Source organism: Ostreococcus lucimarinus, chromosome 11 (assembly GCF_000092065.1).
Source record: "Ostreococcus lucimarinus CCE9901 chromosome 11, complete sequence".
In the NCBI taxonomy this organism is placed as follows: Eukaryota; Viridiplantae; Chlorophyta; class Mamiellophyceae; order Mamiellales; family Bathycoccaceae; genus Ostreococcus; species Ostreococcus sp. 'lucimarinus'.
This window is the reverse complement of record NC_009365.1, coordinates 552,105-570,184: the sequence shown is the minus strand read 5'-3', so window position 1 is coordinate 570,184 and position 18,080 is coordinate 552,105. Positions and strand designations below refer to the sequence as shown.

The 18,080-nt window shown below is 63.5% G+C and overlaps 13 protein-coding genes and 1 pseudogene across 13 annotated transcripts, besides 1 other annotated feature; 8 read left to right on the top strand and 6 right to left on the bottom strand.

The window, feature by feature from the left end:
• Positions 1-226: 226 nt before the first annotated feature.
• Positions 227-1,965, top strand: OSTLU_50892 (predicted protein). The gene is made up of 2 exons (XM_001420515.1): positions 227-331; positions 516-1,965. Exons 1-2 carry the CDS (start codon positions 256-258, stop codon positions 1,946-1,948), a joined length of 1,509 nt encoding a protein of 502 aa, XP_001420552.1. The 5' UTR covers positions 227-255; the 3' UTR covers positions 1,949-1,965.
• Positions 1,966-3,235: 1,270 nt separating this feature from the next.
• Positions 3,236-3,877, bottom strand: OSTLU_43913 (predicted protein; the record flags this gene model as incomplete). Its single annotated transcript, XM_001420348.1, has 1 exon — positions 3,236-3,877. A coding segment is annotated over one exon (642 nt), but the record flags the coding sequence as incomplete, so codon positions are not given.
• Positions 3,878-4,419: 542 nt separating this feature from the next.
• OSTLU_26644 (predicted protein) lies at positions 4,420-5,883 on the bottom strand (the record flags this gene model as incomplete). Its single annotated transcript, XM_001420347.1, has 1 exon — positions 4,420-5,883. The coding sequence occupies one exon, from the start codon at positions 5,881-5,883 to the stop codon at positions 4,420-4,422; it is 1,464 nt and encodes a 487-aa protein (XP_001420384.1).
• A 178-nt stretch (positions 5,884-6,061) lies between these two features.
• Positions 6,062-6,654, bottom strand: OSTLU_26643 (predicted protein; the record flags this gene model as incomplete). Its single annotated transcript, XM_001420346.1, has 3 exons — positions 6,062-6,331; positions 6,413-6,475; positions 6,613-6,654. 3 exons carry the CDS (start codon positions 6,652-6,654, stop codon positions 6,062-6,064), a joined length of 375 nt encoding a protein of 124 aa, XP_001420383.1.
• A 186-nt stretch (positions 6,655-6,840) lies between these two features.
• RPL28 (Ribosomal protein L28, component of cytosolic 80S ribosome and 60S large subunit) lies at positions 6,841-7,382 on the top strand (the record flags this gene model as incomplete). Its single annotated transcript, XM_001420514.1, has 2 exons — positions 6,841-7,143; positions 7,320-7,382. The coding sequence occupies 2 exons, from the start codon at positions 6,841-6,843 to the stop codon at positions 7,380-7,382; spliced, it is 366 nt and encodes a 121-aa protein (XP_001420551.1).
• Positions 7,383-7,961: 579 nt separating this feature from the next.
• SUT2 lies at positions 7,962-9,896 on the top strand (annotated as a pseudogene; the record flags this gene model as incomplete).
• Positions 7,962-9,896: a sequence feature.
• A 235-nt stretch (positions 9,897-10,131) lies between these two features.
• On the top strand, positions 10,132-11,007 carry OSTLU_17454 (predicted protein; the record flags this gene model as incomplete). The annotated part of the gene is made up of 1 exon (XM_001420513.1): positions 10,132-11,007. The coding sequence occupies one exon, from the start codon at positions 10,132-10,134 to the stop codon at positions 11,005-11,007; it is 876 nt and encodes a 291-aa protein (XP_001420550.1).
• A 206-nt stretch (positions 11,008-11,213) lies between these two features.
• Positions 11,214-11,528, top strand: OSTLU_26639 (predicted protein; the record flags this gene model as incomplete). The annotated part of the gene is made up of 1 exon (XM_001420512.1): positions 11,214-11,528. One exon carries the CDS (start codon positions 11,214-11,216, stop codon positions 11,526-11,528), a length of 315 nt encoding a protein of 104 aa, XP_001420549.1.
• Positions 11,529-11,891: 363 nt separating this feature from the next.
• On the top strand, positions 11,892-12,143 carry OSTLU_26638 (predicted protein; the record flags this gene model as incomplete). Its single annotated transcript, XM_001420511.1, has 1 exon — positions 11,892-12,143. The coding sequence occupies one exon, from the start codon at positions 11,892-11,894 to the stop codon at positions 12,141-12,143; it is 252 nt and encodes an 83-aa protein (XP_001420548.1).
• A 622-nt stretch (positions 12,144-12,765) lies between these two features.
• On the top strand, positions 12,766-13,569 carry TPR3a (TRP-containing protein; the record flags this gene model as incomplete). Its single annotated transcript, XM_001420510.1, has 1 exon — positions 12,766-13,569. The coding sequence occupies one exon, from the start codon at positions 12,766-12,768 to the stop codon at positions 13,567-13,569; it is 804 nt and encodes a 267-aa protein (XP_001420547.1).
• Positions 13,570-13,614: 45 nt separating this feature from the next.
• Positions 13,615-14,625, bottom strand: OSTLU_26636 (predicted protein; the record flags this gene model as incomplete). Its single annotated transcript, XM_001420345.1, has 1 exon — positions 13,615-14,625. One exon carries the CDS (start codon positions 14,623-14,625, stop codon positions 13,615-13,617), a length of 1,011 nt encoding a protein of 336 aa, XP_001420382.1.
• A 147-nt stretch (positions 14,626-14,772) lies between these two features.
• On the bottom strand, positions 14,773-15,387 carry OSTLU_26635 (predicted protein; the record flags this gene model as incomplete). Its single annotated transcript, XM_001420344.1, has 2 exons — positions 14,773-15,199; positions 15,380-15,387. 2 exons carry the CDS (start codon positions 15,385-15,387, stop codon positions 14,773-14,775), a joined length of 435 nt encoding a protein of 144 aa, XP_001420381.1.
• Positions 15,388-15,893: 506 nt separating this feature from the next.
• On the top strand, positions 15,894-16,601 carry OSTLU_6627 (predicted protein; the record flags this gene model as incomplete). Its single annotated transcript, XM_001420509.1, has 2 exons — positions 15,894-16,261; positions 16,331-16,601. Coding segments are annotated over 2 exons (639 nt in total), but the record flags the coding sequence as incomplete, so codon positions are not given.
• A 118-nt stretch (positions 16,602-16,719) lies between these two features.
• OSTLU_26633 (predicted protein) lies at positions 16,720-17,517 on the bottom strand (the record flags this gene model as incomplete). Its single annotated transcript, XM_001420343.1, has 1 exon — positions 16,720-17,517. One exon carries the CDS (start codon positions 17,515-17,517, stop codon positions 16,720-16,722), a length of 798 nt encoding a protein of 265 aa, XP_001420380.1.
• Between the last annotated feature and the right edge of the window lie 563 nt (positions 17,518-18,080).

Below are 18,080 nucleotides of genomic sequence, written 5' to 3'. Positions count from 1 at the left end.
CGCGTCGTCGTCCGTCGCGTCGCCGGCCCGCGCGGTCGCGCGTGCGCTTTTTCGTCGCGACGTCGATGCGGGCGCGGATTCGAGATCGCGATCGGCGATGACCCTCGCGCCGTCGATGATCGCGCGCGATCGAACCTCGCGCCGTCGATCGCGCGTTCGCACCGTCGGTTTCGCGCCGCGCCGCGCGCCGACGCGACCGCGCGCCGCCCTCAGACGACGACGACGACGACGACGACGACGACGACGACGCGCGCGATGGCGTCCGCGAGCGCGAGGGATGCGGTGAAACAGTTCGTGACGTACTTTTATCGACACATTCGCGAGAAGAACGGTGCGCGCGCGACGCGACGCGACGCGACGCGACGCGACGCGAGAGGTTTTGCGCGCGCGCGCGATCGAACGCGCGGCGCGGGCGCGGAGGAGGCGTCGGGACGGCGCGGTCGCCGAGGAGGCGCGCGGTGCGCGATGCGCGCGATGACTGACGACGTCGCCGACGGCGAGGCGGATCCGCGCAGTGTACGAGACGCTGACGATGTACGAGCGCTCGTTTCCGGCGATCGGCGAACGCTTCTTCAAGAAGACGGCGTGGCCGACGCCCGATGCGATCGCGACGTACGCGGAGAACGATCCGGTGTTTAAGATGCTGTACGCGGAGCTTTATTACCGACACCTGCACCAAGCGACGACGCCGAGCGCGAACGAACGGAAGGGGTCGTGGGAAAACTATTGCGAACTCTTCGGCGCGTTGTTGCACGGCGACGCCAACATGCAGTTGCCGAACGTGTGGTTGTACGAGATGGTGGATGAGTTCGTGTATCAGTTTCAGTCGTTCCGACAGTTTAAAGGCAGCTCGAAGCGCACGAGCGAGGAGTTACAGGCGATCAAGGCGTTGGACGCGCAAGTTTGGGATCGCACGAGCATGTTGAATTTTTTAAAGGCGCTGGTGGATAAGAGCGACATCGTGCGCGTGCTCGAGCGCGAGCGCGCGGGAGAGATTTCGTTTGCGGCGAACGAAGGGTACGCGCTTGATTCGAGTAACGTTTTGCCCACGCTCGGGTACTGCGCGCAGATTGGTATCTGCCGCTTGCACGTTTTGACGGGCGATTACGAAGGAGCGCTCGCCGCGCTCGACGCCGTGGATTTGGACAAGGATGGGTTGTTCAAGAAGATTCCGGGCGCCTACGTCGCGACTTCGTATCACGTCGGGTTCGCCTACTTTATGCTCGGCCGATACACGGACGCCATTCGTCACTTTAACGAAAGCATCCAGTACGTCGAACGGCTGAGGTTTGGCGCCGCACGTCCGCACGCGCTGCCGCTCTTGTTGAAGAAGCAAGAACAAATGTACGCGTTGATCGCTATCACCATGGCGCTCGTTCCGGGCCAGCAGTACTTACTCGATGGGTCCGTTTCTTTGGGTTTGCACCAAAAGTATAGCGAAAAGGTTAACCGGATGACGAGCGGCGAAGTCGCCGTCTTCGACGACCTCTTTTCGTACGCGTGCCCAAAGTTTGTCGCGAGCGGCGACGGAGACAACTCCGAGGCGCACAAGACGCAGCTCAAGGCGTTCTTGGACTCCGTCGCTACGCACGCCGTAATTCCCAAGCTTCGTGGATACTTGCGAATGTACACGTCGATCAAGCTCGACAAACTCGCGGCGCTCGTCGAGACGCCCGTGGAGAGTCTGAAGGCGAGCTTGAAGGCGTTCGTACAAGGGTACACCGTGAAGGAGTGGACGGGTGGAGCGAGCGCGTTGGATGGTGAGGAGGTTTACTGCGGTGACATGAGTGTCATCTTAGACGGGGATGTGGTCAGAGTGGAAGAGACAAAGAAGGCGAAGAGCGCTCGTGAATTCTTCGCGAGAACGAATCAAAAGTTGGCCGCCTCGCTCGAGGACTTGGCGCAGGCCAAGCCGCTGCTCATCAAGCCGTCGGCGATCGTGGGTTAATCAATAAACCAGTAGACTTGTGAACTAAGTGAAATCGAGATCATTCGTTCCAGCACGCGTCGTTCGCGATCTCGTTGCCGTTTTGATGAATGTGATGGTGAAATTACAAAAAACGCCTCAGCCGCTCGAGGCGTCGTCCGTTGTCTGAGTATCTACGGTCTGTCTGTTTATGGATGGCTAACACAACAATGCAATACACAGTTCTGCTTCTTGCTGGCGCGCTTTCATCAAAGCGCGCGCTCACTTATCATGATATAAGCTTTAAGCCTCGGAACCTCCAAATCCCGGCGGAGGTCCGCGTCTCGGCGCGGGCAGCGCCTGCTCGCCGCCACTCAACGATTCCGTGCTGCTCGAGATGCGCACGTTCGCCCCAGGGGGCAAGATCCCACGAAGAATAGATTCGCCATTCTTCCCCGCACCGTGCGCCACGGGACACTGCCCCGGGGATTGCGCCTCGAGGGCGAAGCCAAATCTCGACGCTCTCGGCTGCTCCGCCGGAGACGTCGGCGCCGCCGACGCCCCTGTGTGCTTGCGAAGCACCGCACTCGGATCAAAGTCTAGGCTCGAATTGAACGCATCCGTAAATAACGCGTCCGGAAAAGAGTCCCCTGCCGCCCCGTCGCCCGCCGGTCTCGCCGCTTCCGAGCCCGCGTCGCCGTCGCTCTGCGAAGCCGTCTTTGGCGACGGCCCACGCACCCCGGAGGACGCGCCCGCGACTTTACGCGGCTGCGGTAACGCGAAGCCGTTCTTCGTCTTCGGCGCCGCGGTGGTTGAGTTCGAGTTCGACGCACCACCGCTCGGGTTCGACGCGCTCGCTTGCGACGCCACGGACGGGCCGCCGAACACGCCGAGAGACTGGTTCGCCTGTCCCCATCCCCCAGCGGCGGACGCCATCGGACGCACAGGGCACACGCCGCCCGTGCGCGGCGCGGGGACGCGCGGCGCGGGAATAGATGCCACCTTTGGCGCCGCGGACGCCGTCGCCGCGCTCGCGGTGGCGGACGGCGGTGGCGCCGGCGGTGGCGCCGGCGGCGGCGCCTTGCTGCTTCCCAAACTCGGCCAAGCGCTCGCCACCGGTACTCCGACGCCGATAGCGCTCGGTGGCGGAGGTCCCGCCGGCGGCGCGGGCGGCGCCACTCTCGGCTGGGGCACGCGCGCGGCTCCAGTCGGCAGTGGCACCGGAATTGAACTCAAGCTGGACACGCGTTCCAGCGTCGACCCCCCGCTCTCGGACGCGACCCTCGTCGCCTCTTGAAAACTTTGGTGCTTGGTGCCGTAGTGCGCGAGCATCTCTTCCTTGGTGAATGAATCGTTATCTCGTCCTATGTCGTGCAAGTACAGGCAATCCGGATTGTTGCACGGCTGATACTTCAGAAACGCGTTGCAATACTTTGTCGTCCCGAAGCACGCGCGTAAAATCCTCCCGTCGAGCGGCGTCCCGTCAATGTGTTGAATGCACTGCATCGCGTCGTTTTCTTCGTAAAACGTCACGTACGCGCTCCCGGTGTCATCCGCGTTCCTCCCCGCGTACGACGAACTCCCGTTTCGATTCACCGACACTTGCAGTTTAAGGATTTTCCCGTACTTGCCGAAGAAGTCATTCTTCCTCAACACTTCCTCCTTGCAACACCTCGCGCTCAACCCCACGACGTAGACTAAATTACGCTGTATCACTCGCACGTTTTGCAAGTGTTTCCTCGACTGCGACTGCGCCGCGTTCGCTCCCGTCCCGCTCCCCGCCTTGATTCCGTTCGTTCCGTTCGCGTTCGCGTTCGCCGCGCCCGCCTTACCCTCTCGCTTCTTCGCCCTTTGCGCGTTCGCCGCCAGCTCCTCCTCCGGCACCGCGTCGAACGAGATGGCGTCCTCGTCGTATTCCGTCCTGCACGCCGGGCACCGCCCCTTGGCGTCGTCTTTGGACGCCAATTCCATCAATTGATGCCAGCACCACGCGCAGATCTGGTACCCGCAGCGGCACGGCCGAAACCTTCGATCCGTCGCGTCCATCTCGTTGCAGCACAGCGGGCAGTCCCTCGGCGTCTCGGGCGGCGCGGGCATCGATGACGTCATGCCCGATCGCTCGCCGGTCGCGCGCCGCGCGTCGAGCGCGCGACGCGAGTCCGAATTCGAATCCGAATCCGAGCGGCGCGGCGTCGATCGATGCCCGGCGCGTCGTCGAGACGCTCGACGACCACCGCCCCGCGCGATGCGGCGCGACGCGGTGTGTGTGATTAGCTACACTCGACGCACACGCGCGTCGCTCGCTCCACGCCAGCTCGTTCGCGCCGAACGAATCGCCGGCGAACTCGAGGTCGCCGCGCGTCTGCGTCTGCGGGCGCGGGCGGGCGGGACGCGGGACGCGCGCGAGAGACGGACGAGCGGGAGAGAGGCGAGGGACGCCAACGAACTCTAAAATTTAAGGCGAAAATATTAGAGATTCAACGGACCGCGACGAGGGGTGGGGCAGAGCGTCATCATCGGACGACGCCGCCGACGCGAACGCGAAGGCGAGACGCGAGGGACTCGCCGGCGTAGGAGACGGCGGGAGAGACTTCGCACCGAGCGCGGTCGGTGGGGACGGGGACGTCGTTTTCGTCGACGATGACGCCGCCGGCTTGTAAAATCCAACGCGCGTGGAGGGATAATATCGCCTCGCGGGCGGTGTCGGGGGAATCCTTGCCCGCGCCCTCGGCGTTCTTCACGGGGGCGAAATCGAGCGCGCGGTCGCCGCGGACGACGCACACGGATTTCGCGTACTTGTACGTGTCGAAGATGAAAGCCTCGAGCTTGATGCCGTTCGGCGACGATGGTTCGATAGTTTTTCCCGTGTTCACGTCCAAGTACGGGATCTTTTTGCGCGCGACGTGGTGCGGGAGCGCGATGTCCAAGCAGCACCTCGACAAAAAGTCAAATGAGAAATAATGCAACGCGATGTTGGCGGCGTTGAATTTAAGCTCGCCCGTTTTCTTGTCCTTCGCCGTGGCCAAAGATTCGGGAATCTCGCTGTATTCGACGACGTGATACTCCTTCGCCCCGGTGGCTTCGTTTTTGCGACACGCGAACACGCCCACGGGCTCCGTCGGGTACGCCTTGGCGATCACCTTGGCGCCCGCCTCGCATTCGCGCTCGACGCAGCACCCCACAAAAGTTGGATCGCCGACTTGCACCAGGGCGTTATCCACACAGTACGCGTACACGTGTTCGATCTTCCGCTTCCGCATGTCCGCGATGACGCCTTCGCGCGCCATCGCGGCGTAAATACCGCCGTTGCCGTCGGGCGCCTCGGAGACTTCGCCGAAAGATTTCAATATGATTTCCCCATCTTCGGTGAAGCACGGCAGCGTGCCTTGCTTGAAGAACACCACGTCTCGAGCATTTAAACCAAAGTAATCGCGCGACTTAAAAAACGCCACCGTCGCGTCGTGCGTAAACGGCGAAGTCATCACGTACCACGTCGGCGCTCGCGCGCCCGCGAGCGCGCCGAGCTTGGCCAACCGTTCGCCCTGCAGTTCAAACAGCGTTTTCTTGCTCGGCAGCCCGATGTCGTACATCCCTTTTGGATTCGCGCTTCCTAATCTCGTCCCTTGACCTCCCGCCAGGAGCACCACCGCGAGCTTCCCTCGCTTCACGCACTCCAATCCGCGTCGACGCCACCGCTCGGCGTCGTCGCTCCCCGGGACGATCTCGCAATCGCACCGCACCGGTTCCAAAGTCCCCGACGTCGACGTCTCGTGCGCCAGCGCGCTGCGCTGAAACACGTCGACCGCGCGTTCGCACTCGACGTTCGCCAACGCCGCGCACAGCCTCGCGGCGTCCGCATCACTCGTCGCCGCGCGCTCGAGCGCGCCCACGATTGTTTTTTGTTCCGGTCCGGGTAAACTCGCGTAGCGCGCGCGCGCGAGCGTCAGCGACGACGACTTACTGCTCGCGCATCCCATGATCCGCGCGTCGCGTCGCGTCGCGTCGCGTCGCGTCGCGTCGACGTGTCGAGGTGCGACAAACGTAAAGTAAACTTTTATTGTAGACTCGCGAGACGCTTTGGGATCGAACGCGTTCGTCGCGGTCTGATTTCGCGCCGTCGACGACTCGACCCGCGCGCGGACGTCGTCATCGCGATCACTTGTCCCGCTTATCCAAGTACGACTTGACGAGCACCGCGGTCAGCGCGGTGGCCATCGCCGTGTTCGCGTAGAGCATCGGTCCCTTGAAGTCGTCGCGCTGCGCGACGTATTCCGGAAGCGTCACCGCCCACGCGAGCGCGGCGCCGCCCATTTGGTTCTTCGTGCACTCGCCGTCCAGCGCGGACATGACTTGCAGCGCGCCCGAGCCCAAGAGCACGGTGCCCAACCATCCGCTCTGCACGGTGTCGATGTTGTTTCGTTCGCCCTGCGGCGCGACGCCCAACCGTCAGTCGAACGATCGATCGCGGTCGTTCGCGTTCGCGTTCGCGCGCGCCGTCGCGCGCACCTCTTTCCAGTACATCTTACTCGCCACTTTGGGCATGAATTTCATCTGCACGCCGTAGGACAGCTATCGCGCGCGCGCCCGCGCGTCGTCAGTCGTCGCGCGCGTCGCGGACGACGTCGCGTCAGCACCGCCGTCGCGATGAAATCGCGAATTTGCAAATTTGCGCGTTCGCGCGTTCGCGCGTTCGCGTCGTCGCGCACCGTGCCCGCGCCCGAGATCATCATCAATTTATCGATCGCCATCGCGAAAATTCGCTCGGAAGTCGCGCGCGGAAGTCGCGTCGCGGGCGTCGCGTCGCGTCGATCGACGCGTCTCGCGAAACGACGCGAGGTCCGGCGCCGCGCGCGAGTGTGATTAGGGTCCAGCGCGTCGTCGCCCGCGCGCCGATGCCGCGCGCCGTCTCTCCGCGACGCGAACGCGCGAACGCGATGATCTCCCACGTCCCCGCGAGCGATGACTTCCTGTGGCAGGTGACGAAGAAACACAACGCGTTCACGCGCGCGTCGACGAGCGGACACGGCGCGCGATTCAGCGCGGAACCGGGCAACGTGACCGCGGAGGTGTCGTTCCGCGCGAGCGGGCTGGCGAACGCGAAGACGATCGATATTCGCGAGCACGACGGCGGGAAGGGGAAGCCGGCGGCGACGTGCGATGGGAAGAAATTGTGCGGGTCGTTCAAGTCGCAGGCGGGCGAGGTGAAGATCGCGGCGAAGGCGCGACCGGACTTGGAGGTGCGATCGTTTAGGGTTTTCGAGGAGGACGCGACGCGTAACGCGCGTGACACGCGTAACACGCGGGACAGGACGTTCGCGCGGGATGGACGCGCGCGACGATGGAGGCGGTGCGCGCGCGCGACGGCGACGGAATCCGATGACTGACGGGTGCGCGAAACGCGTTCGATTCGTAGAAAGCCGCGCTCGCTCGCATCTCCGCCATCAACAAGGCGGGTCGCGTGAAGTGCGCCGCGTAAACGACCGCTCGGACGGTGGTTGACGTGAAACACTCGAGATGGGACGTAAACCGTTCGTCGCGCGTTTGCTCGTTCGCTCGCTCGTTCGCGACGACGACGACGACGACGACGCGTCTACGCGTCTCGGTCCGGATGGGAGTTTAGCTCGCTCCGAACGGTAGAAGGTTGAAATTTTAAAACGCGCGCCGGTGAGGGCGCGAAAACTGAAAACTCGAGACGTGCGTCCGCTCCGTTTCTTCGTTCCGCGTCCCGCGCGTCCGCGCTGCGCTCCGTCCGCGCCGCGCGTTTCGCGACGAGCGACGGCGCGCGCGTCGGCTATCCAAAACACTCTGCATCTTGTCCCCGGCACTATCCCGCGCGTCGAACGCCGCGAACGCGACATTTCGCGAGGATTGCGACGTCATGACGCCCGACGGTGATGCTCTGCACCACGTGCCGTCCAAGCAAGCGCTTGAGGACGCGGCGCACGAGAAAGCGCTCGCCGAGAAAGTCGCCGCCATGAATGGAATGCAAAAGCTCACGCACCGCATCGGGTTCTCGGACACGTTCCTGAGCGGACCGAAATACTTCAGAGAGTCGTACGAGTACTATCGCGCCGAGCCGTTGAAATTTAAGAGCGAAATCCTGAGCGGGCTCACGGTGGCTGTGGCGCAGGTGCCCGAGTCGGTGGCGTTTTCCTTCGTCGCGCTCGTGGACCCGGTCGTGGGGTTGTACGCGACGTTTTTCATGGGCATCATCACCGCTTTGATCGGTGGACGACCTGGGATGGTGAGCGGCGCCGCGGGAGCGATGGCGGTGGTGGCGGTGAGGATCATGGAACCGGACGGTTTGCTGCCGCAGGCGAAGCTGCTGGAGTGGGGGGAAATCGCGTCGTGCACAGGGGCCGCGGCTGGGTGCAAGAGCTTGCGACATCAGGCCAACGCAGCGCGCTTAGAGTGGTTGTTCATGATTATGATCTTGTGCGGGGTGTTACAGATCGTCCTCGGCATCGTGCAGGCTGGACGACTCATGCGGCTGATTCCGCAAACCGTCATGACGGGTTTCGTCAACGGCTTGGCCATCATCATCTTCAAGGCTCAGTTGGAGGTGTTCAAGGAGAAAGACTGGCAAGCTGCGTTTAATGTTTTCGACAGCAATCGTGATGGGCTCATCAGCACGGCGGAGGTGACGACGGTTTACGCCGTCGAACTTCCGGATTTGTCGACGAGCGACTTGAACGCGTACGTCGCCGCCTTGCAGACGCAGGTCGACACCGACTCCAGCGGCACCATCACGCTCGCCGAGTTCTCGGCAAACAAAAACGCCGACATCCACGGTGGCTATGAGGATTCATTGGTGTGGCGCACGCTCGATGAAGGAACAACTTGGCTCATGTTGTTTTACGTCTTTACCTCGATGGCCATCGTGCACTTCTTGCCAAAGTACACCAAGATTCTTCCGTCATCTCTCGTCGCCATTCTTTGGTGCTTGCTCTTGGAACATGCTATTAATCGTCCTTTGATTCACGCGGACACCCCTGTCGTGAGTGATGCCGCACCGGTGAAGGTTGACTTTCCCTTGTACCACACGCCTAACGTGAACCTCACAGGCAAGTCCTTTGCGCACGTGTTCGGGATCACGTTTTCCCTCGCCGCGGTGGGTTTGATCGAGTCCGTGCTCACGCTTCAGTGCGTTGACGAAATTTTGGACGACACCTCGGATGCCACCGGTAGATTCACGCAAGAGTGCATCGCGCAAGGCATTGCGAACACGATGTCTGGCATGTTCAAGGCGATGGGCGGCGACGCCATGATTGGGCAATCGCAGATCAACGTCAAATCTGGCGGCGTCGGACGCTTATCTACTGCTTTTGCCTCGATTATGTTCTTGATTTTCATCGTCGCCGCATCCAAGGTGATCGAGCTTATCCCTCTCGCCGCGTTGACGGGAGTTTTGTTCATGATTGTCATTTACACCTTTGACTGGACGTGCTTGCCGCTCATGTCCGGCGATCTTAAGGGATTGATTATTGGGCGCAAGGAGGATGGCACGCGCGAAGATTACGCCGGTCGTCGTCTACGCAAGTTCTGGTTCGATACGAACGATCGCATTCGCTGGAAAGATTCCGCCATCATCATCTTAGTCACCGTCGTCACCGAGCGAACCAACTTGGCCATCGCAGTCGGCGTCGGGGTCGTCGTCGCGTGCTTATTCTACGCGTGGGACAACTCCACTGGGTCTTTGCGAGTCATTCGTCGCGAAGAAGAAATATTTGGATGCGAAAAAGGCACAACGCGCGTGGCGTACGAAGTTTACGGGGAGCTTTTCTTTGGCACCGATCGCGAGTTTACAAACTCGTTCCGCATGGGACCGGATCCACGAGACGTCGTGATTTACATGGACAAGTGCAAGATCAAGGATTACTCCTCCCTCGCCGCGCTGAATTCACTGTACGTGCGATACGCGGACGTCGGGAAAACCATCCGCGTGCACAACACCGACCCCGATAACCGCGCACTCATGGACTTGCTCGGAGAAAAGTTCCTCCCGCAAGTCATCGACGAAGACTTGAGCGTCTCGGGCGTCTCCCACGTCGTACTGGAGTTGGCGCACGCCAAGAGGACAGCATCCGTGGAAAAGTTTGAAGACAGTTAGTCCTAGTCTTTAGCCCGTGCGTCCGGCCGCGCCTGTACCTTTAACCTTTAATATCACGACGTTGAATTTTTCTGAATTTTTCACCGCCCGCACTCGTCGACGCTCGTACGAGCCCATGACGAGCGCGCGCGCGCGCGGTCTCGCCTCGATCGCGTTCGCGTCCGTGTGCGCCGGTTTAGGCGTCCAAGGCGTCGCCGTCTCGCCGCACGCGCGCGCCGAGCCGTCGGTCGCGGCTGCGGAAGCCGCGCGGTTGTCGAAACGAAAAATCATCGTGGACGCGCGCGCGCGCACGTCCTGGGACTGGAACTGGGACGGGCGTTCGAGCGGTGGTGATCCAACTCCAAGTGACTCCGTCGCGGCGTCCGCGGCGCCGACGAAAGTGTATTGGCTCGTGCGACACGGCCAGGCGACGGAGGAGACGCCCGAAACCGACGCCGCGGCGGACGGCGAGCGCAAACTCACGGATTTGGGTCGTAAACAAGCGAGCTTCACGGCGCGACGATTGAAGGAACTCATTCCGTCGACGGCGTCGGTGAAGATGACGCACAGTACGATGGTGAGGGCGAAGGAGACGGCGGATATCATAGCAGCAGAGGCGTTTCCGAACGCGACGCGTAAATCGAGCGAATTGATTCGCGAGGGCGCGCCCGTGCGTCCAGAACCGGACACTTGGAGGCAAGCTGAGCACGTGCACGTCACGGACGCTCCGCGAATCGAGGCTGGATTTCGCGAGACGTTCCACCGAGCGCCGTCGCCGTCGTCGGCGGCGACGAAGCCGCCGCCGCCAGAGCACGAAATCGTCGTCTGTCACGGTAACGTCATTCGGTACTCCGTTTTGCGCGCGCTTCAGCTTCCACCGGACGCGTGGTTGCGCATCGGTCTGTACAACGGTTCGATCACTCGGGTCGAGGTCCGCGGCGACGGCGGCGTTTCGCTGCGATGTCTCGGCGACGCTGGATATATGACGGCGGACATGTTGACCCACAATTAGCGTCGAGCGCGACGAGCGCGCGCGTCGACTTCTTATTCTTAGCATCATTAGCTCCAGTAAAACCAGTAGGCAGCGCGCATCGAGCGCGACATTCTAGCGCGCGTCGCGTCGTGCGCGCGCTCAAACCCTCGACTTCGTTAGAAGTTCGACCGCACACGTCGACGCGCGCGCTCGAACGCTCGAACGCGCACGAACGCGCGAACGACATGAGTGAATTCGCCCCTCCCAGCTACACCGGTGACCCCAACCTCGCGCGTTGCAGCGAGGAATACTTCAAGTTGGGTTTTTGGGGCTTGCAATTCGGTCTCGCCTTCTGCGCCCTCGGCGGCGCGCGCTTCAGCCGCATCGCTCCCGGCTTGAGCGGTGACACCGCGTTGGCGTTATCCGAAGAAGCGGCGAACCGCCGGAGGGAGAAGGCGGGCAAGCGGCGTCGGTCGCACTTGCAAAAGGGATTCGGCGACAAAACCGGCAACGCCTACCAGTTGCGCGCGCTCGATTTTAGACGTCAAAACATGATGTAGGCGGTGCGGCGGTGTGTAGTGCGATTCGAGTAATTTTAGCGATCGTCGTGCGATTCGCGTCGCGTCGCGTCGCGTCGCGCGTCCGCCGCGCGTCCGCCGCGCGTTCGTCGCCGGCCGCCCGCACTCGTCGCCTCGCGCGATGGCCGCGCGTCCGCTCGCCCTCGGATTCGCCGCCCCGACCGCGCGTCGTCGCGCCGTCGTCCCGCGCGCGTTCGGTTCCGGTCGCAAGACGAACGATCAGATCGCGTGACGCGTGAAGAGTCCGATCGCCGCGCGCGAGGACCTCGCGCTGTTCAGAGCGGGGAAGCTGTCGAGGGTGATTTACAAGGTAACGGCGACGACGCGAAACGATCGACGCGAGCGATGACTGACGGCGCCGCGACGCAGTACGGATTCCCGCAGTACGACGCGCCCGCGCGCGCGGCGTCGCGACAGCTCGGGTTCAAGGTTGGGAAAGAACACGAGACGGTGGCGCTGACGCGCGGCCGCGACGGCGCCGACGCGTACGAGGCGATCGCGAACACGGCGTATCTGAAGCAAGCCGCGGCGAACGCGATGAAATACGGGTGGGAGAAATCGAAACAAACCCCGGGGGTGCGAAAGTACATGAAGTAGACGCGAAGCGGTGAAGTAGCGAAGGAAGTAGTCGCGGCGGCGGCGACGTCGAACGACGGGATCCGCGACCGTGACGAAGCGACGACGCAAGCGTGGAAACACGCGACGTCGTTTCCGATGATGCGCGCGATGCTCGTCGTTCGCGTTCGTTTCAGCGTTGTAACGTAGAAGCCCGCGAACGCGAGTCCGAGGGACGAGACGACGAGACGGTTCGCGCGCGGCGGTCACACGCGAACGCGCGTCGAATCGCGACGCGATGACCGCTCGCGACGATCGCGTCGACGCGCGCGTCGTGCGCGTCGGTCCGCGCCTACCTCCGGGCGCGCGCGTGCGCGTGCGCTCGATGCGCGACGACGACGCCTCGAAAATCTCGCTCGCGACGCGCGACGACGACGACGACGACGACGCGACGCGCGACGACGCGAGCGCGCCGCGCGCGGACGACGTCGTCACGATCGCGCACTACGGCTGGCGCGCGCGAAGGGTGGAGGACGACGCGATCGTGCGGGACGAGACGTCTCGAGACGCGGCGAGACCGCGAGAGGTTCTGACTTTCAGAGTGGACGACGCGGCGCCGGTGAATTTCGTGCCGTGCGCGGGCGTGGAGGCGGCGGTGACGACGATGCGCGTGGGCGAACGCGTGGGAATCGTCGTGCCGAGCGGAGGGGCGCCGTTCGCGAGCGAACCGTTTTCGCCGGCGCCGCGAAACGTGTACGTCGAGTGGGAAGTCGAGCTGCTTTCGGTGACGCGAGAGGAAAAACCGAGCGTTGATGCGAGCGTCGAGGAGGTTTTGAGGTATTGTGAACGGAAGAAGGAGGAAGCGAACGCGTTGTTCGCTCGAGGTGAAGAAGAAAATGGCTACGCCAGGGCGTTGCGGAGGTACGAGGACGCGGCGACGGCGTTGAGGCGAACCATCATGTCGACGGCGCGAGCCGGCGCGAAGGACGCCTTGGCGCTGGCGGTGAAGTGTCACGTGAACTCGGCGACGTGCTTGTCGAAGTTACAACGACACTCCGAAGCGATCCTACACGCAGAGGCGGCTTTGGATCTCGACGCGACGGCGGTGAAAGCCATGTACCGCAAGGCGATGGCGCTCGAGCAGCAAGGGCGGGACGAGGAGGCGTTGACTTCGCTTCGCGACGCCCTGGAGTTGAGCAAAGATCGAGCGATTCGCGAGGCGTTCGTGCGCGTGCGTCGACGCATGAATGCGGTGCACGAGGGCGAGCGTGAGGTGTGCGCGCGCATGGTGCAGACGGATCCAACGACGGAGCCGACGACGAGAGGATTCGGCGAGCGCGCGGCGCAACTTTATCGCAAGCGACCGGCGCTCGCGGGCGCGATCACGGTGGCCGCGTTCGCGGCAATGGTGATGTACTTTAGACGCAGCGAGAAATCTGCGTCGACGACGACGGCGACATCTGATTAGCGCATTAGCGGCAGCGACGACATTCAAACAATTTGTTTTAGCAATTCAGCAATCAAAGCGAGTCTCTTCTTCTCGCACGACGTCGCGCAACTTTCTAAGATACCGCGCGATGAACTCTTCGGTAGATTCCTTCGACGGTGAGTCGGCTTGGCGAATTTCAACCGAGTCCGATAGAATCGAAGGCGATGCGTCTCGCGAAGCGGCCGGCGCGCGGTCAACCTTCTTCAGAGTTTGCGCCTCGCGGCGTTCCAACTTCAAACACCTCGCGGCGACCTCGGTGAGTTCGTTTTCTACGCGTGTCAGCCTACCAAGAACTTCAGCGAATTCAACGCGTAAGGAATCAATCGATACGGACGCATCGAATACCGGTTCGCGCGGCGATCGCGCGCGGCGATGAACGACGTATCCGGGATTGGTGTACACGACGCCGCGAATAGGCGCTTCGTATACGACATCGTCGTACTCATCGCCCAAGCGTGTCACCCAGTTGTCGGTGTCGCAGAACGTGTGTGCGTGCGCATCGTTCGACTCGTCCACACCACGCTCGTCCTCGACTCGGCCCCGCGCGAAGCGAGGCTCCAGCGCCGAGCGACGGCGCGGCCCCGCGTCGAGCAACGACCCGGTGAGACCTCCGCTCGTGCGTCGTCGAGACGCTTCGCGCGCGACTTCCCGTTCGATATTAACTTCCATCGCCTCCACGTGCGCGAGAACGTCGATGACCGTCATCATCTTCACCACGGCGAACCCGTTCGTGGACGCGAATTGCGACGCGCTCAACTTTGGCTTGTACCCGAACACATCGATCGTCGCCCTGAACGCGCGTTCGGTGAATCGTAAAGGCGACTCGACGCCCACGAGATCGTGCCCACGATCGTAAACGCGCCTGGACACCGGCTTTGAGCGCGCGCACAGCGCATGGCGAAGGATGGCGACGAAAGTTTTACCATCCCCTCTCTTCAGCTCGGTGTCGATTCGTGTTCCCGCTCTGCTTCGCGGAAACTTTGCGCGTCGAAGGGCGCGTTTGAGGCGCGCGCACGCGCCGTCGACGTCAGCCATCGCACGCATGATATCGGCGATATCGCGCGCACGCGCGTGGCGCACTGCCGTCGCGCGCGCGCGCGCGTTGACTCGGTCAAAGAAATGAATGACTGCACTGTATTAACAATAAAAATCGCTTTGCCCGAGACGAGGCTAGCGCGCCGCTTACTCGCGCACCCACGGCGTGATGGTCGGTTGCCAGTCCACGCATCCAGCCTTATCGCCGAACCAAAGCTCGATTTCGCGCTCGGCGGATTCCACAGAATCGGAACCGTGAATGACGTTGCGTCCGACCTCGACGGCCAAGTCGCCGCGAATCGTCCCCGGCGCCGACTCGAGCGGGTTCGTCGCGCCAATCAACAATCGCGCGCTCTTGACCACGCCCGGGCCTTCCCAAATCATCGCGACCACCGGTCCGGAGCAAATGTAGTTGACCAAATCGCCAAAGAACGGCTTGCTCGACAAGTCTTGGTAGTGTTCCTCCGCGACGGCTTTCGGGCACTGGTACGTCTTCAGCGCCTTCATCACCATCCCTTTCTTTTCGAATCGCGAGATGATCTCACCGACGTGACCGCGTTGCACGCCATCGGGCCTATCGTTTCGCGTTAAATGAATCAACGTCGCGCGTCGTCAGTCTCGCGTTCCGTCCTTCGCCGTCGCGGCGCGCCTCGCGGCGGCGCGTAACCCTGGAACCCTGAAGCCGCTCCCGCGCCCCTCCCGCGCGCCTCACCGTCGCCTTCGCGTCGCATCGCGTCGCGCGTCGCGCACGCACTTGATCATGATGTACGTGCGCTCGGTTTCGAAGCGCCCCGCGCGAACGACGGCGCGAGAACTTCTCGCGACCGCGCCGCCGCGCTGCGTTCGCATCGCGACCCGTCGCGGCGCCGCGGCGGCGCGCTGCGTCATGGAAACGGACTGAGACATCGTGTGCGCGCGTAGACGAACGTGCGCGAGTTTCGCGCGAGTTTTCGACGCGAGCGAGCGCGCGACGAGGCTGAGAGTGCCGTCGATGACGCGCTGACGTCGACGTGGATAACGAGCGCGACGTCGCCACTCCACGACGCCGACCCGCGCGCGAATCGCGCGAACGTTCGACGAAAACGTCGCGCGCGATGTCTTCGATGATGTGCGCGCCGTCGCGCGCCGCGCGCGCTCGCGGTGCGATGCCCAGGACGCGATCGACGACGCAACGGCGAACGTCCCGAGCGGTGACGGTGACGAAAGATGCGTCGCGACGCGGCGCCGCGACGGCGAACGCGCGCGCTGGGAGCGACGAAGCGTCGATGAAACCGATCGTCAAGGTGTGCGGGATCACCACGGTGCGCGATTGCGAGAGCGCGTGCGAGCACGGGGCGAATTTCGTTGGGATGATTCTCTGGCCAAAGTCGAAGCGGTCGGTGGACGAGGCGACGGCGAAAGAGATCGTGGCGTGCGCGAAAGCGAAGGGCGCCGTTCCGGTGGCGGTGTTCGTGGACGAAGATGCGAGCGAAATCACGCGCGTGTGCGACGCGATCGGGTGCGATCACGCGCAATTGCACGGCGACGGCGCGCGGGACGCGTTGGAGACGCTGCCGATGCGCTTGAAGGCGATTTGGGTGCTCAACGCCGACGCGAACGGGCAAATCGTCTCCAAATTCCCAGGAGACGAAGAAAAGTTGATCGCCGAAAGACAGAAGCGCATGAGCGGGGAGCAAGGATGGAAAGCGGCGATTGATTTCGTGAGCGGGCCGCGACGCGTGGTGGACTGGTTGTTGATCGACGGCGTCAACGCCGGAAGCGGGACGGCGTTCGATTGGTCCAAGCTCAAAGCCCCGCGCGGGGCGTCGCGCAAGGGTTGGTTACTCGCGGGCGGGCTGAACCCCGAAAACGTGGCGCAAGCGATCGAGACGGCGAATCCCACCGGCGTGGACGTCGCGAGCGGCGTCGCCGACGAAGGCGGCGTCGTCAAGGACGCGGCGAAGATCGCCGCCTTCATCGGCAACGCGCGCGCCGCGGCCAAGGCTTTGGCGTGATCTTTGCGCTGCGTTTTCACTACCGGTAGATTTCATAGGGCTATAATCAATTAATACGCGCGCCGCCTCGCCGCCGTCGCTACTGTTTCGCGCTCGTCCTCTATTTTTGCGCCGCCAACGCGCGTTCGAGACTCGGCACGCACTCATCCGCGATGTGTCGCGCCCAGGCGTCGTAACCGTCGTCGTTGGGGTGAATACCATCCCCGCAAATCAGCGAGATGCTCTCCGCGACGCGCCCGGTGTGTTTCGCCGCGCGTTCCCGCATGGCGTCTAAACTCGGCTTTGAAACGAACAAGACGTTGTGGGCGAACAGTCGACTGACGTGCGCCTTTTGTTCGTCCCACAAATCGTTCATGCGCGTCGCCACCCACGCCAACGGCGGCGGAAACAGCGTCGCCGCCTCGAGCGGCGTCGCCGGCAGCACCACCACGCACTCGTCGCCGACGACGTCGCGCACCTCCCTCACCAGCTCTCTCAGCTCGGTTCGAAACGTCTCGCTCCGTCGCCCCACGATGGAGTGTTTCAGATCATTCAGCCCGCACATGATCACCACCGCGTCCACGCTCGCGCGTCGCCCGCGCCCGTCCCTCTCGCTCGCGTCGTCGTCGTCGTCTCCGCGTCCCCCCGCTCCCTCCGTCGCCTCCCGCAGCGCCGGTATCAGCTTATCCCTCAGTCCTCGCACGTCCGCGCCCTTAAACCCGAGCGCGCGCCACTCGACGTCCGCCGTCATGCGTTCGCCGAGTCCTCGCGCGAACGCGCGCGCGAGCGTCGGTCCCGCCTCCCCCGCCGCCGTCTCGCCCCTCGTCCGTCCTCGTCCGTCGTCCCCGCATCCCACGCCGCACGCCGTGCTATCGCCCGCGACGACCGCGACGAGTCGCCGTCGTCGCGTCGCGCGCATCGCGCCCCCCCGCGTCGTCGTCGTCGTCGTCGTCGTCGCCGCGTCGTACCGCGCGAGTCCCTCGCGCGGTCCGCGCGCCTCGGGCGCGGTCACGTACGTCGCCGTCAGCGCCGCGGCCTCGAGCGCGGTCACCGCCGTCACCGCGACCGTCGTCGCGGCGACCGCGCGCGCGCACGCGCGCATGCGCCGACGCGCGGCGACGCGCGGACGCGACGCCGCGCGCGGATGACTGACGGACGCGGCGACCGACCGACCGACCGACCGACCGACCGACCGACGCATTCGTGTGCGCATACAGTTCGACGCACACGCCGAGTGTCCGAATATCCACGCCCGCGCGACTCGCGACCGGTCGTGACTCAGCCCGGTCGCGCATTCGCCGCGCGCCGCGCGCGCGCGGATTTCGACGCGCGCGCGCGTCGTTCATATATTGTAGACTACGCGAACGGGATGAAAAAAGGACGTCACGGCGTCCATCGCGCGCCCGCCGCCGGCGAATGCGCGAGACGCCGACGCCTCGCGCGCGGTCGACGCGTCGCCGATCGCGCGCGGTCGACGCCGGG